The 19032-nt window shown below is 41.5% G+C and overlaps 1 protein-coding gene across 2 annotated transcripts; it reads left to right on the forward strand.

Moving 5' to 3' along the window:
* Positions 1-488: 488 nt before the first annotated feature.
* atr (ATR checkpoint kinase) lies at positions 489-18136 on the forward strand. Of its 2 annotated transcripts, none has more exons than XM_085257345.1 (48): positions 489-670; positions 821-912; positions 1934-2086; positions 2211-3118; positions 3216-3358; positions 3469-3645; positions 3853-4016; positions 4184-4336; positions 4423-4621; positions 4735-4991; positions 5087-5283; positions 5439-5539; positions 5799-5970; positions 6183-6338; positions 6432-6626; positions 6738-6833; positions 7000-7089; positions 7328-7423; positions 7528-7658; positions 7796-7939; positions 8336-8429; positions 8543-8668; positions 9066-9272; positions 9405-9518; positions 9628-9743; positions 9960-10080; positions 10166-10303; positions 10642-10810; positions 11135-11301; positions 11488-11652; positions 12003-12094; positions 12199-12290; positions 12393-12570; positions 12651-12836; positions 12988-13147; positions 13338-13517; positions 13696-13838; positions 14186-14283; positions 14404-14633; positions 15239-15373; positions 15476-15676; positions 15780-15923; positions 16265-16415; positions 16517-16673; positions 16867-17020; positions 17164-17315; positions 17402-17507; positions 17665-18136. In XM_085257345.1, the coding sequence occupies exons 1-48, from the start codon at positions 618-620 to the stop codon at positions 17836-17838; spliced, it is 7827 nt and encodes a 2608-aa protein (XP_085113471.1). In that variant the 5' UTR covers positions 489-617; the 3' UTR covers positions 17839-18136. The 2 variants fall into 2 exon arrangements, with proteins under 2 accessions (XP_085113471.1, XP_085113470.1); XM_085257344.1 differs by having other exon boundaries at positions 3850-4016; positions 17665-18135.
* The last annotated feature ends 896 nt before the right edge of the window (positions 18137-19032 follow it).

Here is a 19032-nt window from a genome sequence, read left to right on the forward strand (position 1 = left end):
TTCTACTGTAATTTTGAATTTAGCAACTTAATTAAGATATACATTAAATTCTAATCACAAAATACATACAAATGCCTCATGAATAGTTAAGTAACACATTTGTAGGTAGGCATACACAGTTTCACAAATATTTACATTGTACTATTTTGTATTATACCCTCTTGTTACATATTATTTACTACTGCAATTGCACTACTCTTTTGCACAGTCTCAATTAGATTTTTTATTTCACCTTTTTTACTTCTCCTTTAAAAAACATCACTGTTGTGTATATTTTTACCCTACCTACTTTTTAAGACCTTTACTATGGGCCTGTGGTACCTTTACTATTAACATTTTTTTAACAATTTTTAAAAACATTTTCCTGCCGTAAAACACATACTTTAACGTTACTTTAGCGACCAGAGGGAGCATTTACTAGTTTGCGTTTTGTTTGAGCTTATAGACCCTCGCTGGCTTCCGTATCAAAACAGAAACGTCATTTTGGAGCGAAAGTTTTGGAAAGACTTGACAGGCAGAAGGAGACGTGGAGATGTGTACTGGTTAAAATGATTAGACAGAGCTATATATTAATGTATTAAAGAGTTTTATCGAACAGCGACACAAAAAGTTTAAAAATGGAAGGTCTGGAAATGTCTGCGATGATACCGGCTCTTCAGGAGCTAGCTAGGTGAGTACACGGCTAAAGTTGGCTAAGAGCTAAGTAGTTAACAGTACCACTTATTTGGGCTAAAGTGAGTCCTCATCTTTACTTATTGAAGTCGATAAAAACCTTTGCTTCGTCATGTCTCTGTGAATAACATCGTGCTGATATTTGCAGTGCGAGCGCTGCAGAGTACGGCCAGGTGGTACAGAAACCTCGACAGATTCTCTGCCAGTTCATCGACAGGATACTGACAGATGTGGATGTCGGTAAGCCGGGAATATCGACACATACTAGGGGTGGTCACCATAATAAAAGCCTCTGAAAGGACATCAATAAAAAACAAACAAACAGCTTTTTGGTGCACACTGTCAGACTTATCTGCTGAAACATTCCCTGAAGTTGTTGCTTACCATGACTACTATTCCCTCTTGTTAATATACTTCGCTGATTTCTTTTCCCTTTTTTTGTATATTTGTCAAACGTGCATGTTTTAGATCATTAGACAAATTTTAAAAATAGACAGAGATGGCCTAAGTAAATGTAACATGCAAATTATAAATTCCTGAAAAAATCCTGTTAAAAATAAATAAATAAAGATTGATGATGATGATGATAAAAATAGGAAAAAGAACCTATCTAAACCTGTGTGAAAAAGTAACTGCCCCCTAAACCTAATAACTGGTTGTGCCAACCTTAAAAGGAAGAACTGCAATCAAGTGTTGGTGATAAGTTGCAACAAGTCTTTCACATAACATCAGCCATAATGGAAGTTTTTCAAGCATGAGCGGTCTGTTTAAGGTCATGCCAAAGCATTTAAATTATATTTAAGCCTGTACTTTGACTAGGCCACTGCAGAACTTTCACTTTGATTTTTATGGGTTTTTTTTATGCATTTAAGACTTCCTGGTGGGTGTGGGATCACTGATCATTATTCGTGGTTCTTTTGTAACTTACTGGATGAGTTGTTGATACACTCTCTGAGCAATTTTGGTTGGCTGTCCACTCCTGGGAAGGTTTTCCACTGTTAAAAGCGTTCTCCATTTGTGGCTCATGGTTCTCGCTGTGGATCACTGGAGTCTCAAAGCCTTAGAAATGGTTTTGTAACCCTTTCAAGATCGATAGATGTCAATGACTTTCTCAGCAGATTCTTTAGATCTTGACATGATGTGTTGCTTTTTTAAGCTTTTTATCATTTAGTGACTTTTCAAGTTAATATTGCAAGAATATTTGACTTATCCTCTGTATGTGTACCAGCTCTTTTAACAAAGCAGTTGTCTTTTCTTCCAGTTGCTTTAGGGCTAAGTAAGAAGTCCACCTCAGAGCCAGCCTGTGTGATGCTGCTGGACTTTGTGCAGCACATAGTTAAATCTTCATCTCTGATGTTTGCCAACCCTGCCTGTCAGCCTGCTGAATACCCAGAAACAACACAGAGCTGCACTGGTAGGAAATTCTTCTCAAAATGCTGCCATAAGTGATTTCAGAAATTAGAGAAAATAAAGCTGAACATGTTTTGCCTTTTTAGTTTAGTCCTTTAATATCTTCTCATTCCTTGTCTTGATTTTAGACTTCAGTAAGTGGGTGGCGGTGCGTTTCCTTCGTGTGGCAGCAGCTCCAGGCTGTGATATCATCCATGGACGGGTCTCTGCTGTGTTGTGCTCTTTATTTCACACTCTGAGAGTCCGGGCACCATTTATCTTTAATTGCCTCATTCAGGAACTCATATTTCTGTCCCAGGAACTCAGCCATAACCTGTATGCACATATTTGCACACTTGCAGGACAGGGACATGTTTTGGACATTCACACAAAGAACCAGTGGCCTATAAACCTCAAGTGCTTCAGTTTATCCCCCCTCTGTGCCTCCTCATACCTCACCCCCTCTGCCCTTGTGCTCTCCTCACCTGCTGCCTTGGAGTCGCTGACACTCGTAACGATCAACATCATAACTGAGTCTCTGAGGGGAGTCATCTCCCGTCGTGACCTGAGTGTAGCCTGGGAAGCTGCATGCTTCATCCTGTCCAACGGGAACATCAGGCTGAGGAAAGCCTCCATGGTGATGCTGAGAACACTGGTGGAGCTCAGAGGATTTCCTGAGATGCAGGGCCACGAATTCTTTGCAGCCTACTTCCAGTTGCTGGAAACACATTCCTACTCTGCCACAGCAAACATAAATGAGAAGCAAGCTTACGAAGGAGAGCTGTTAAGCCTGACCCGCTGCGTGTTTCAGCAATCGTATGTTTCTCACTCACACTTTGAGCCCATCCACCTCTCACAGATGTTCGAGTGTGTTTGCACTCTTGCTGGAGCTGGTGTCAAGTTAGGTGTAGAAGTGACCGAGTCACTTTGCCTGCTGTTTAGCTTCTCGCTATCTGTAGCACCAGTTTATGAGAGCGCCGCGTTGCTTAGGAGGCAGCGGGTCACCGAAGTCTGCGGGACACTAGCATGCACCGTGGGGACAGCAAATCAAGCTGAAGTACAACTCTGTTCTTTGTGTTTCCTTTTAAATTATCCTTTTGATATCCATACAGTGTTTCCCTCTTTACAATATGTGCTATGCTTGTTGTTCGCAGTGTGCAGAAGGGTTTCTCCGAGCTGCCCTGAAGGCTGAGACAGCTTTAGTGCTGCAGGAGTGTAAAGATGGAGCAACACCTGCCAAGAAGTCTTGCAAATCTGCCACCAGTTCAGTTGGTAAAACTACTAAAACATCCTCAAGGTGAGTGCATCAACATTTACTATTTGGCAATAACCATGAAAATCTCAAACAATTTTTTTTAAAATGTCTCATATGTCGTATTGAAGTAATGTCTGTGTCTCTGTCTTAAGCAAAGTGGACATGCGTGTTCACAGTAAGGTTTGGGCTGCGTTAAACAGTCGGCTGGAGGAGCTGCTGATGCTTTTGGACTCCAGTTCTGCTAAGCCTGAGACCACCCAGAGTGCGTCTGCTCTGCAGGGACTGGCCCTCATTCTCCATCAGGCAGCCCTCTGCTCCTCACCCGTTAGGTAATTCCCAAACATACACCCGTGCTCTTACACAAGCCCTCTCCTTTTTATCTTTTTTCTGCCTCTCAGAAAAACTTTTTCTCTAGTTTTTTATTTTAATAGTGTTTAATATTAGAGATTGCTTACTTTCCTGGCTCCAGTTTGACATATGTCGTTCACAGTGATTAATAGCATATTATTCACCTCAACATCTCTTTGTTATAGCAGCTTGTCACCTCTCCTTTGGGTTCCCACTGAGACGCTGAGCAGGGCCCTGAAGAGCTGTCAGTCAGTGTTAGAAGGAGGATCTCAGCCTGTGTCAAATCAGAGCTACTTTCAGTCTGCTGTCCAGATCACTGTCAGGGTCCTCGACTCTATACTTTACCTGACAAGTAAGGATCTAAATACAAAAATACCAGATGTTTTTGGTTTAGTTTGTTGTCAAAATAAAAGTTGATGTATTTTCCATATTTGTTTGTGTTTAATTTGAAGATAGAAATCAAGCCAGATACACATCCTTTATTATAATCATAATCTTCTTCTTTTTCTTTTTTTTTAGTGAGCAGCCAGAATGATGACAGGCTCCAACAACATGTGTGTGCTCTGTTGTCTCTTCCTTGGGTGTGTGAGAACAAGTCTGTCTCAGCCTATAAGACTTCAGGCTTCCCTTCCTGGTTGCTAGCCTTGGCGCAGAGACTCGGTTTCTGCTACTGTGAGTGTTCCTGTGTGCTTCTTTTTCTTTTAATGAAAACCTAAACGACTGCTTTAAAAGTCATTTAAAGACGTCTTTCTTTCCAGCACCTGAGGTCCAGGCCGATTGCGTGTCGCTGCTGGCCTTTTTACATGGTGGTGTGTGCGAGACGTGGCGCGTGTGTGTGTTTTCAAAGGCGCTGCAGAGTCAGGAGGAGGTGGTGAGAGTAGCAGCAGTCAAGGCTTTCCCTCTTCTTCTCCACCATCTGGGAAACATGCACTACAACCTCATTGGCACTACTTTGCTGTATGGAAACTCATACATTACTTAGTACTTGACCACTGATATTTTCTGTCTTTCTTTCATTGATATCATCAGTTACTTTGTTATATTTCATGGCGTATGTTTGATAATTGTAGTTCCAAGCTGGAGGACAGTTCGGAGCAGGTGAAGAAGGAACTTGCCAGGATCATTGGTCAGCTGAGCTGCCTCCAATCAGAGCTCTCCAGCCTTAGTGACATCCACACAGACTCCACTTGTCTTCCCAAAATCCTTTGCCTCTCTTGTAGTCTTGAAACAGATCATGCTGGGAAAGCAGTGCCATCCCTCAAGGCATCTGTTGTTAGACCCTTCCTACCATTGCTCAGACCACAAGCTCCAAGCACCGTGAAACAAGGTACCTTTTAACCATAAGTTTTTCACAACAGCTGATGCATTGAAATCAGTTCACAGCTGCTGTTTTCTTAAACATTTTATACATTTCACTGCCAGCTTTCCTAGAAGCTCTTCCCCACCTGTGCCAGCATGTGAATCTCACTGGTGCAGACAGCGATTCCCGAGCCGTACTCTGTACCCTGATTGGTCTAATGGAGGATTCCGATCCTGTGGTTAGAACACGCTTCAGCCAATCAGTGCGTTTCCTGCTAGCAGAGACCACTAGAAACTCTGAGCAGGGCTCTTTGAATGAGGTGAGCAATTCTGACTCCAGTTTTTCTTATATTTTTATTATTATAACCTAATTATATTTTTATCAGGGTAAAATTTCACCATATTCCCCTCAATCAATATAGTTTAATGTTGCATGTTTACTTGTTTTTTGATGTGGTGTGTGTCACCATCACAGCTCCTGGTTGCACGTCTTAAAGAGGCATTCAGCACTGCTAAACTTAACAGAGATGATGACCTGCGTAACACTCTGATCCTCACCACTGGAGAGATCGGCAGGTATATAAACAGCTTTTTTTTTATTCCACAAGCTGTATGAGTTATAGTAATTGTTTTTAATGAATAATATGTTATAAGATGGGAGATAAAATTATTGACCTTATATACAGAAATAAAATGTTGTGTTGCTAGTTGTTATTAGTTTGTATTATTTTCATATCCACTTAGATGTAGAAAACAGATGATTTCTTTTGTTAATACATTTAAAAAGACTACTTAATGAAGGAAATTTCTTCATTCCCCTTTCCTCTTCTGTCAGAGCCTCTCAGGGTAGTTTGGTGTCGTTCTCTCTGCTGCGTCTGCTCCACTGTCTCCTGTCCAAGTCGTCCCAGGTGTCTGTAGCTGCTTACACTCAAATTCGAGCCCTGGCCACCACTAAAGGCTTGAAACTGCAGACACTCTTCAGTCAGTACAAGAACCCTATCTGCCAGGTATCTAGTCTTTTGTTTAAATTGGACCAAACCCATCCTATTCACCTGCTTATTATGAGTTAGATGACTTGCTCTATAATACTGTTATTCATAGTATATATGTGGATTTAATGTTTGAAAATTGCATTGGTTTAGTTTTCATTTGGTCTGTTTTAGATACTGTTTTTTGTGGAAAATCTACAGTCCATTACTATATCTTCTTTGCCTTTTAGTTCCTGGTGGAGTCACTACATTCGCGCCATGCGTCAGCCCTGCGGAGCACACCAGATCAAGGAACCGAGTCAGCCAATCAGAGGGAGCTGGCTCTGGATATTCTTGCTCAGATCGCGCATGCTTTTGACTTTCCAGACCTCCACCGCTTCCTCACCGTATGTACAGTCATGCACACGCATCCACACACAGATAGTAAGCACTCTTTATGTGATGTACATTGGTGCTTTCTTGCATGTTTGTTTATGCAGCGGACCCTCCAGGTGTTGCTGCCTTACCTAGCAGCAAAAGCAAGCTCTACAGGCTCTGCTCTCATTCGAACTTTGGCCATTGAGTTGAAGGCAAACAGGAGAGAGATCCTGATCAACAACTTTAAGTACATCTTCAGCCATCTGGTCTGTTCTTGCACAAAGGAGGAGCTGGAGAGGGCCTTTCACTACCTACAAGTATGAACAACTTTACTTGCATTTTACAGCTGAAACATGATTTAGAGTCATGTACCTGAAGAGGTCATCTTAAAAACAAGTTTATTTTTCTTCTCCTTCACGTTCTTTCAGAGTGAGACAGAAATTGAACTGGGATCTCTGCTACGCCAAGACTTCCAGGGTCTTCATAATGAGCTGCTGCTGCGTCTTGGAGAGCACTACCAACAGGTTGACACACATATGTGGAAACAGATTTTCTAAACATTAAATCTATTTCAAAATATGTGGCTTTGAGGAAATTATTCTGCACAAGGCCTCCTCTTGAATAAAACTCACAAATGATCTAAAACACAGACTCTAGTTTCTGTTCTCATAAGTGTTTATTTCTTTGCAGGTATTCAATGGCTTGGCAATCCTGGCCTCCTTTGCATCCAGTGATGATCCGTACCAGGGACCCCGAGACATCACCACCTCAGAACTTATGGTACTTGGCATCCTCTGCATTTCATATCAGTGTTTTAGTTTCTTGTCTTTTTGACATTTGACTAGACAAAAATGCTTTATGAAACAATTTAGGCTTCAGAATCTGTGAGATATGTTTTATGTAATTAATTTAAAACAAAAATGTAATTTTTCTATGCAAAAAAAAAAAATTAAAGAGATAATAAGCAACTAATCATCTGCTAATTATCCATTAATGAATGTCTTGTTTTTATCTTTAGGCTGACTACTTACAGCCAAAGCTGCTGGGGATTCTTGCCTTTTTCAACATGCAGCTGCTTAGCTCCAGTGCAGGAGAAAAAAACCGCAAGAAACTGGTAATTGATCCTCTAAAATACCAGAATTTTAAATCTGATTGGTTAATTGTCCAATAAAGATCTCCTTGGCTCAAAGTGAACATGTCTGCCTGTTCTTCGTGCAGGTTTTGACAAGTGTGATGGCTCTGATGCGACTGATGGGCTCCAAACACATCAGCTCTGTCAGAGTGAAGATGATGACGACATTACGCACCGGCCTGCGATACAGAGAGGACTTCCCTCTCCTCTGCTGCCAGTCAGTACTTGTATACTTGCACATAAAGTCACATATTGTGATGCATTTATCTTTATTATTCGTTGGCATTTGCTCAGACATCTGTTTCTAATTCGTTTTTTTTTTTTTTTTTATACACTCCCTTTTCCTCTGGGTAGGACATGGGATTGTTTTGTGAGGAGTGTGGAGCCTGCACACCTGGGCCCCCTACTGAGTCACGTTATTGTTGCTTTGCTCCCCTTGATTCCACTGCAGCCCAAAGAAACTGCCGCCATCATCCGCTTCCTCATCCTGGACAACAGGTAGCAAACATAAGCACAAATGTGCACATTTGATCAGCGTGCAAACACAAAGACACATCTTTCGGTTACAGTTTTAACTTCCCTCATTAGTTAAACTGGTCAAAATGGTTTTAGAGTATGCAAAAGGATTGTGAATAATGTGGGAAAAGGATCTTATTCATTCCCATCTCATCCTCTTTTCAATCAACCAGATTTTTCTTGTGCACAACTGGTCTTATTTCCTTTTTGTGCTGAATGGACACTTGTGTAGACATACACAACAATGTGTAAAAGGGTACACATGGATGAGTATGTATGTATGCGTATGTAGGTACTTGAAAGAGTGTGTTTGTATATGTACATAGGTGTGGGTGTATGTGCGCTTTTAGATGCCTCACTTCTGTCATTTAATTACAGGGAAGAAGTCAGTGACTACCTCCATGAGATTTACTTTCTACCAGACCATCCAGAGCTAAAAGACATCCACACAGTAATGCAGGATTATAAAAAGGTCTGTATGAAGGGCACAACAGAAAGTAAAATGAATGTGAAACAAAAGGCTGGTTGACAGTGATCATACGTACAACACATTGTTGTGTTGTATTTTATCTTTTCTTCTTCCAGCTGGCGGCCAGCAGCAGTGACTTGGCTGCCGCACTGCAGCTCTCCATGAGAGCCGTCCAGCATGAGAACGTGGACGTGAGGATCCACGCGCTGACCAGCCTCAGGGACATGATGCACAGCAACCAGGTACACACTCAATGAAGTGCTACAGTGAAGTAACAGCTCCATGTTTGCAAAGAGAACTCAGAAAAGAATGCAAAATATATATAATGAAACCATTAGACTGCATCATTCCAAAATCACCGGCTGTGTTATCTTTTTCAAACGATTTGTTGTTGTGAAAGGTGTAAGCCTGAAAGTTGGGTCATTAGCATTAAGAATTATGTACAATGGATGTGTCCATAAATTAACATACTATAATACATCTTAGCACCTAAATTGGTGTTTCAGTTCTTAATTCTAATTCTTAGTTCAGTTCTTACTACACTTCTAGCATAGCCCATGTTAAATCCTCACCGTTACCCACAAATTTACTTTAACTTAACACATCTATAAATATGTTCCTCTGTTTTCTGGAGTGCAGGAGTGGCTGCTGCGGCAGGTTTGTGCGAGTGAAGCAGTGGAGCCGGTCATCTCCAACCTGGTATCAGTGCTGCTGAAAGGCTGCCAGGATTCATCCCCAGAGGCCAGGCTCCTCTGTGGGGAGTGTCTGGGGGAGCTGGGCGCCGTGGATCCGGGACGCTTGGATCTGTCGCAAACACACACCCACGGCAACCGCAACATCTTTGTGGTAAATAACTAACATAGATTGCAAATGTAATGATAATTATATGTGTGTGTGTGTGTGTGTGTGTGTGTTAGTTACTGTGTGTGAAGCAAAGATAACTGAACTGTATGTTTGTTTGTTTTTTCTCTGTGGCAGAGCGGAGTGGATGATCCTAACTTTGCCTATGATTTGCTGACCGAACTGACCAGAACATTTCTGGCGTACGCTGATGATGTGAGAGCCCAGGACTCTGCTGCTTATGCAATTCAGGTACGCAACAGCTTTAATTATTTGTGTTTGTTCCTCTATTGTATTTATTTATTTTTGCGGGGTTATGTTGAAATGTTTGTTTGTATTGGTGATTTTATATCCACTGTAGGAACTGCTTTCCATATTTGAGTGTCGCGAAGGTCGAACTGACTCAGCGGGCCGACGTCTGTGGAGAAGATTCCCCGAGCAAATTCAAGAAATACTGGAGCCTCACCTCAACAGCAGGTCTAAGTTTACACCTTCGTACACACATAGTCTCGTTTGTAATGGTCTCAGAATTCAGGACTTAAAAATCCCTCAGACGACAGTTATTTTTCCTCTTCTCTCCTCCCTTCTCCAACATTTTATCTTCTTGCCTGCAATCTTTTAGTACTCACTAAGTCCTTCCATTTTTTTAACTTCTCTTTTTGTAAATCTGTTATTTTCTACTCTTACCTGCAGATATAAGAGCAGTCAGAAGGAGGTGAACTGGTCTAAGCTGAAGAAACCTGTGTACCTCAGCAACAGAGGCAGCAAATTCTCTGACTGGTCAGCCACCTGGGCTGGATACCTCATCAGCAAGGTTAACCCATCTCTTTTTGAAGTTTTTCCCCAGCTTTATCTTGTTTTCCAAGCCAGAAGTTAAGGGAAGTTTCTTTGCTCTCCAGGTGAGACACGAGTTGGCCAGCAAAGTGTTCAGATGCTGTAGTTTCATCATCAAACACGACTACAAGGTCACAATCTACCTGCTGCCTCATATTCTGCTCTACATGCTGCTGGGCTGCACTCCTGCAGAGCAACAAGAGGTGAGGACACATCTGAACCACCACAGTAGTTCAGTTGCCTCCATCTCACCTGATCCCTACCATCCTCCTCTGTCACACCAGCCCCTCTGCATGGCCTCATTCACTGCATCCATGAATCCTCTAATTTACTTCTTTCCTCCTGCCTGGCAGCTTCATATTCAGCATCCTTTGTCCAGTATATCCACTATCCCTCCTCTGCATATGTCCAAAACCACCTCAGCCTTGCTTGTCTAACTTTGTCTTCAAACCGTTCAACCTGAGCTGTCCCTCTGATGTCTTCAGTTCTAATCTTGTTCTAATTCTCATTCCTTGTTGTTCCATTCTTGTTTCTGTCAAAGGTTACAGAGGAAATGCTGGCTGTGCTGACAGAGGGAGATGGACAAGCCGAGGGGCTTGCCCAGAAGACGGCCTCCAGCCTGTCACAGCTGAGCACTCAGACTGTGTTCAGCATGCTGTCACACCTTACACAGTGGAGTCGCCACATCCTCTACTCCAAACCCAAACATGGTAAGAATTCAGTTCAGTTCAATTCAGTTTTATTTATCCATAACAACAGTCGCTTCAAGGCACTGTATATTGTAAGGTAGACCCTACAATAATCTACGGACTAATGAAAAGATGCATAGCTTCAGTCACTGTTGAAAAAGATGTATTTACTCAGTCAACTCTATAGCAATTTATATTGCTATTATTTACATGATAATATTGAGGCTTTTATGCATTATTTGCATTGAACTGTATAAGAAAATAACTAAATAAAATTCAGTTCTCCTCATTGTTCACTCACCTTGTTGCTTTAATAAAGTAAAGAATTATAACATGATATTGCAGAGAGTGGGGATTATCAGCGCGTGGTGGCCTTCCTGAAAGATATCCCGCAGGATGTCCTGGCCAAGGCCTCTCTACGATCCAAAGCGTACACTCGTGCCCTCATGCACTTTGAAGCTTACATCCTGGAAAATAAAGAGAACATACAAGACCATCTCTCATTCCTGCAGGTCAGAAAACAATTTGGTTATTAACCATTAAATAAAAGATTGACTCAGGACTTTTGACTGCATTATAAAAGTTATCTTGACAGCAACGAGTCCAATAGTACAAGTGCACTTGTCTTTTAACCACTCATCCAATTAATCTCTGTGGTGAACTTTAAGCTCTGTGATGTACGTGATTGCTTGCCACAGACGCTGTACGCTGCAATGCACGAGCCAGATGGAGTGAGAGGTGTCAACGCTCTGAGGAGGGAGGAGCCATCACTCCAGGAACAGATACTTGAGCATGAAAGCATCGGCCTGCTCCGTGACGCCACCGCGTGCTATGACAGAGCCATACAGCTGGAGTCAGACCAGGTACCCAAACACATGTAGTCCATAAACATGTACACCCAGTTGGTGCGACTGAGTATTTCAGTGGTGTGTTCAAAGCCACTTTAATCACCTTTCTCCTTGATTCTGATACTTGGTTGGGTTGAAATTGATCTTGTGTACCTGTCTAAATGCATTGAGCTGCTACCATGTGATTGACTGATTAGTTATTTGCATTTAAAATAACTGACATGCTTAATAAACCGGTAAGTGTACATATACTATGCCAGTTTTATATGTTTTCTTACAATATGTTATTTATGATATCGACATAAAAGATAATTAACTCACTGTTTTTTCTTTCTTGATCATTTCAATTATCGCTTTGTATAAAGATCGCTCACTATCATGGAGTGATGACCTCCATGCTCGGCCTGGGACAGCTGTCCACAGTCATCACGCAAGTCAATGGAGTACTGGCCAACAAGTAAGAAAAATACATATCAGTGTACATCTATTTCTTATTAAATGTAATTTTTTAAATTTAGGTTAATATAGGTTTGCCTAATGTAGCATTGTATGTCCATTTAGGCACCAGTGGAAGTCAGAACTCAACACCTACAGAGTAGAGGCAGCCTGGAAGCTTGGAAAATGGGACCTGCTGGAAGATTATTTGAGTTCAGGTAGTGCAGAAACACAGCATGTATTTGCAACATCTGAAATCACTGGTGACTACATGCTGCATGGATCTGCTTAAAGCATAGTTTTCTATTCTGTGTCTCCAGACCAGCAGTCCAGCACATGGGGTGTGCGGCTCGGCCAGTTGCTGCTCTCAGCTAAGAAGCAGGATGCTGAAAATTTCTATGAGAAGCTGAAGCTGGTGAGGAAAGAACAGGTCGTCCCTCTGTCTGCTGCCAGTTATGAGTGTGGAACCTACCAGAGAGGATACGAGTATATTGTCAGGTCTGTGGATGTCAGCTCAGTTTGGAGTCAAGTGTGTTGTGTTTTAATAACTTTCTAAAAAAGCTTTTACGTGTGTTTAGACTCCACATGCTCAGTGAGTTGGAGCACACCTTCACTGAGCTGCTGAAACAGAGACAGGGATCCGGGTCCAACCTCAGCCAACTGCCTCCTCATTGGTCAGATCGGCTGGAGATGACGCAAAACTCTTTCAGGGCCAAGGAGCCAGTCCTGGCTCTCCGCCGTGCCCTGCTCAGTCTGGGAACGCAGTAAGGAAACATCACTTTTTAGTTGCACAGATTTTAACATGCTGTTTTTCTGAAACACACACATTAGAGAAATCAGTTTAAAATTTCTTCTTAATACAACATTTTCAAATCTTTCTGAACTCACATCTGCATGTATCATCTCACTCTGCAGACCTGTATGTCAGGAGCTGGTTGGGGAGTGCTGGTTACAAAGTGCCCGGGTTGCCAGGAAAGCAGGACACCATCAGACCGCCTTTAACGCCCTTCTCAATGCAGAAAATACAAATCTTGCTGAACTGGTCACAGAGAAGGCAAAGTGGCTTTGGTCTAAGGTATAACCAGGCTACAAATAAAACCAGCATTCAATATATGATGCAAAACTGTATGCAAATTATTCACATTTGTACAGGACCAGAAAACGTATTTTCTTTAGTGTCTTCCTATCTGCAAATTAGATTTTCATACATGTGCATAATCAAATTAAACTAATATAGCCTAATTTGTCTGCCTGAATGTCATCAGGGCGATGTCCACCAAGCCCTGATTGTCCTGCAGAAGGGTGTGGCTCAGTGTTTCCCTGAAGATCAGCCCCTGACAGATCCTCGCAGTCTCCAGACTAAAGGCAAAGCCATGCTGCTGGTGGGGCGCTTCATGGAGGAGACGGCCAACTTCGAGTCTAATGCCATCATGAAGACATACAGGGTTGATATATCTACACACTTTTAAACTAGATTCTGAAAATGTTTCATAAAAAGACAAAAAAGTGAAAAATGCAATGATGCAAATGTCAGAGATCACCCTCACAGTGATGTGGCACCAAAGCAGATTTCTGCATCACTTGTCTTTACCTTATGTGTTTTTTGTTTTGTTTTGTTTTTAGGATGTGACTAACCTCCTACCAGAGTGGGAGGATGGTAACTTCTACTTAGCCAAATACTATGACAAAGTCATGCCAATGGTGACAGATAACAAGCTGGAGAAACAGGGTAATCTGATCCGTTACATCGTCACATTCTTCGGGAAGTAAGTTCTTGTTCTTTCTGCTGATTTGCAGCCCTGTAGACCCAGAGTCTCCAACTCCAGTTCTCGGTCCTGCAGCTTTAATATGCATCTCTACTCCAACACAGCTGAATCAAATGGTTGGATTAATTCTTCAGCATGCCATCAAGTTTGCCAAAGGCCTGATAACAAGCCATTCATTGATTCAGGTGTGTCGGAACAAAGATGCATCTAAAAGCTGCAGGACAGTAGCTCTCGGGGACTGGAGTTGCACACCCCTGCTGTAGACTACAATCAGAGCTTCTATTAGCTACTTCACAGCTGTTAATTTCTTCATCAAACAACACACTTATCAACTTTCTCCCTCCTAGTGCTCTGCAGTTTGGAAACCAGTATATCTACCAGGCCATGCCTCGCATGCTGTCTCTTTGGCTGGACTATGGAGCTAAAGTGTGTGAATGTGAGAAAGGTGGGCAAATCACACAGGGCAGGGAGATATTTCTAGTTTCAGTCTAATTAATTTGCAAATTTTTAGCATTTCATTGGCTTTTCATTAACACTTGATATTATACCTATTCCTTCACCTCAGCTGGGCGAGCAGACAGACAGATGCGACAGGAGCTGAGTAAAATCAACACAGTAGTGAGCGAGCACTGTGCTAAGCTGGCGCCGTACCAGTTCCTGACCGCATTTTCCCAGCTGATCTCCAGGGTGTGTCACTCCAGCGATGAGGTCTTCAATGTCCTCATGACCATTGTGGCCAAAGTGTTCCTCACATACCCCCAGCAAGCTATGTGGCTAATGACTGCGGTGTGCAAGGTGAGAGAAATGAGCCACCCCTCATTTAAGGTTGATGGTGATTTCTATAAACATGGAAATATAGCCTTTGTAATTCTAATGAGCTTGAAAGTCAGTATTTGATATGACCACTTTTATTCTTCAACACAGCCTGAACTCTCTTAGGCAAGTTGTTTTGTCATTTCATTAGGTAGGATTAGGAATATTCAGGAATAGTTCTCCAGGCTTCTTGGAGGACATTCAAAGCTTTTCCTCGGATGTTGGCTGCCTTCCATAACAGATAATAAATGCATCTCTTCTTTTGTCATCCACTTATGTAGTAGCCACTGTCCAAACAAACCCTTTGAAATCCCTCCAGAAAGCCTGGGGAACTATTGCTCAAGACCACTTTAAGAAATTACTAGAAGGTCTGGGTCTTTGGAAGCAAAATATAAACAAATGAGGGGTGACTATAAAGTTTAACATTTGCAAGTCTGTTTATGTGGGGGGGGGGGGGGTTTATTTGAAATGTTATTTAGCAGATCAGTTCAAATCAAAATTACAATTTCTCTGTTAGTTTTTGTAATCAACTGCTTCTGCGTCCAAAATACAGCATTTATTTATGTCTGCTTTTCTTTTCTTTCCAGTCATCCTACCCCATGCGCATGAATCGCTGTAATCAGATCCTTAAGAAAGCCGTCAGTCTTAAACAGTCCCTGGAAAAATTCATTGGAGATGCCAACAGACTGACAGACAAGCTTTTGGAGCTTTGTAATAAACCGGTATACACGCCCATGCACAAATACACTTCAATAGTCTATGACTTCTCAATCCTTAAATCATCTTTAGGCAGGAGTAGAGATGTTTCTATATGTGTCTTACAGGTGAATGGTAACAGCACCACCCTCAGTATGAGCATTCACTTCAAGCAGCTAAAACGTTTGGTGGAGGAGCCGACATTCAGTCAGATCCTGATCCCTCTGCAGTCTGTCCTCATCCCAACGCTGCCCTCCACAGGCGGGGAAAACACACAGCATGATGCTTTTCCTGGACACTGGGCATACCTGGATGGTTTTGAAGACAGTGTAAGAGAAAGAGGGTGTTAACTATTCTGACCGGCCGCCACGGTATGTTTAACATTCGGCAGGAGTTGATTGACAGTTACAGAAAATAATCTTGTTTGTGTAGGTGGAGATCCTGGCCTCTTTGCAGAAGCCAAAGAAGATAAGCCTGAAGGGTTCGGATGGTCGGGGTTACACCATGATGTGTAAACCTAAAGATGACCTGAGGAAGGACTGCAGACTTATGGAGTTCAACTGTCTCATCAATAAGGTATCTGGGAGATTTCATTCAAACTAAATGGATATATAGTGAGTTCTGGCCATAGAGCGACTTGCATGTTAGGTCAGAATAAACAAACTTACTAACTTTTAGAGGTTCAATCTTATTTTATGTGTTGTTCTGGCCTCAAAGTTAAAATGAAATATTAGCCTCTTCTCATAATGTGAATAAAAACTGAACCTTTTTTTTTTCTTTGCAGTTAGGAGCTCATTATGTAGCAGAGCTGTACTAAATCAATCAATATGTGTGCAAATTACATGACAATACTTGAGAAAATGTGAGAAGAACAGCATTTATATGTGCTTGTTTGTACTGTGTGTGTACTGTTGTAGTGCCTCCGTAAAGATGCTGAGTCCAGACGGAGGGAGCTACACATCCGGACTTATGCTGTGATTCCCCTCAATGAGGAGTGTGGCATCATTGAATGGGTTAACAACACTGCCGGGCTGCGGCACATTCTCACAAAGCTGTACAAAGAGAGAGGTATCCCTTACTTATAACACCTACAATCAAAAACCTTTTCTTTTTTTTTTAAGTAAATGTTAGGAAGTAATTAAGTTGTTCACCTTTTCTGTGTTTTTAAGGTATCTACCTATCAGGTAAAGAGCTCAGGAAGCTTATTCTTCCCAAGACAGCTCCCTTTGAGGAAAAACTGCGAATCCACAAGGAGGTGCTGTGTGCTCGACACCCCCCTGTCTTCTATGAATGGTTCCTCCGGACCTTTCCTGACCCCACGTCATGGTATGACTTTCACTACAACACTGCTATAATTATACTCCTGGAAGTCACTGCTTTACCAGAAATGTTAGTCATTTTCATTTAACATCTTGACCACATTTGAAAGAAGTTATTTCAATTCAGAATTTTTCAAAAATCTGCTTCAAGTGTAACTTAAATCCAAGAATAAATCTTTGGAGTATTTGTGTGTTTACAGGTACAGCAGTCGTTCAGCATACTGCCGCTCCACTGCTGTGATGTCCATGGTGGGCTACATCCTGGGTCTGGGAGATCGCCACGGAGAAAACATCCTCTTTGATTCCTTCACTGGAGAATGTGTTCATGTAGACTTCAACTGCCTCTTTAACAAGGTTTTATTTTATTTTTTGCCTTAGATTCAATAAAATATTATTTAGGAATATTCATATATTTATTATTTATTATATGTATCCTTAACACCAGTGCATGTTGTTGCTTTTAAGTTTGCCTGTGCTTTTCTCTCCTTTTCCACTAGGGGGAGACATTTGACGTGCCAGAGGTTGTTCCCTTTCGTCTGACTCGAAACATGGTGCATGCTATGGGGCCCATGGGCATCGAGGGCCTCTTTAGGCAAGCCTGTGAGGTTACGATAAGACTAATGAGAGACCAGAGAGAGCCACTCATGAGGTACATTCACATAAAAAGTATTAATGTCAAATTCAACCATTCATAAATATTAAAAATCTGTTTTTGTTTTTAATTTTTCCTGCAAGCGTGCTGAAGACCTTCCTTCATGACCCACTGGTGGAGTGGAGCAAACAAGCCAAAGGACTATCAAAAGCTCAGGCCAATGAGACAGGAGAGATTGTTAATGAAAAGGTGGGCATGTTTCTTGAATTTTTACCTCTTAAATTATATTTACTTGCAAATCTAAACCAGAGAGACTTTATTAATCCCAGAGGAAAACTGGGCTAAATACAGCACATTCAGGTTCAATAAAACCTAATAATGTTTGTTCTTTACATTTCTCTGCTAGGCTAAAACCCACGTGTGTGACATTGAGCAGCGCCTGCAGGGAGTGATTAAGAGCAGGAATAAAGTGCTGGGTCTTCCTCTGTCAATTGAGGGGCACGTCCATTACCTCATACAAGAAGCCACGGATGATAAACTACTGTGTCAGATGTATTTAGGCTGGGGTCCTTACTTGTAGAAAGAAAAAGCACTCAATTCAGAAGATTATAATGCAATCCAAGCACTTTTGACTGTTTGTTCCTGAGCCTTTTTCCGTTTTGAAAACATTGAAAATGCAGCACTGTTGTACATTCCCTTGTAATAAATTATTTTGTTGGTTAAATGTGCTGTAGTGTGTATCTTCTAATCTCTTAACCCTCAAACTCTCAGAGCTAGACAGGCTTGTCAGCTGATTGTTTTAATCCCCTGTCTCCTGCTGCTTCTTCACTCCTGATTACAGCCAACTGGCCCAACTTTTTACATAAAAGCACCACTTAGAATTAAATGTCTGCTTAAAAAGCTGAAAGTGGACTGGGTGAAGGTGTGAGTAAGAAGTAGGTAGTAATTTGTTTTTGGCTAGCAATATTTTTCTTATCTAGTGATGAGTTCAGGTAGTCAGAAAATCACTGTATTTGTAATTATTACTTTTCTTTTTTGTTAATGCTTGGTTGTTGTTGCATCTGGCTTTGGGATAGATCAGGATGAACTTGGTTGTATTTATGTATTTGCATATTTTTAGTGGGAAAACACTTTCCAAGATAATTGCATGAGAATATACTTTTATTCGGAATAATCTGAAATGGAAATGTATTTGTGATAATATTTATTATCACTTGTAATCTGTTGCTGTTGTCAGAGACGACCGGTTTAGCTCGACGATGCTGTTATTTTCCACGGTTCTGGAAACTCATATTAAAGACATCCAGCTCGACAGAAGAAGCGCTCGGGATTGTGAGGAGGATAAACTGTCAACAGACTCTAACCCTATATCAAATTCTACACTAATACATTAAAATACCAGTACTGATGACCAGAGTACACACCTGCAACACTTTTTTTCTTTCGTGGTTAACATCAAGAACAGACAACAAAAGTCAACGTGTTTTTAATTTGGATTTTTTTTTTTATTTCATTGTAATGACAATTAACTACAAAGTCTCCTGGAGGTGTTTTGAAATTTAAGGTGGAGGGCCTGCAGGACCTCTATCTTAAAGTTCAAAACACCAATTTTAGAAAATTCCAGCAATCAAATGATCCCTTATGAGCAAGCACAAGGCGACAGTGGGGAGGAAAAACTGCCATAAAAAGCAGAAACCTCCAGCAGAACCAGGCTCATGTAGGGGCAGCCATCTGCTGCGGCCGGCTGGACTCGATGGAAAACAAAAAGGAGACA

This window comes from Mchenga conophoros, linkage group LG19 (genome assembly GCF_057382185.1).
Source record: "Mchenga conophoros isolate Kocher_MC1m ecotype Shallow Benthic linkage group LG19, M_conophoros_male_GT1.1, whole genome shotgun sequence".
Taxonomy (NCBI): domain Eukaryota; kingdom Metazoa; phylum Chordata; class Actinopteri; order Cichliformes; family Cichlidae; genus Mchenga; species Mchenga conophoros.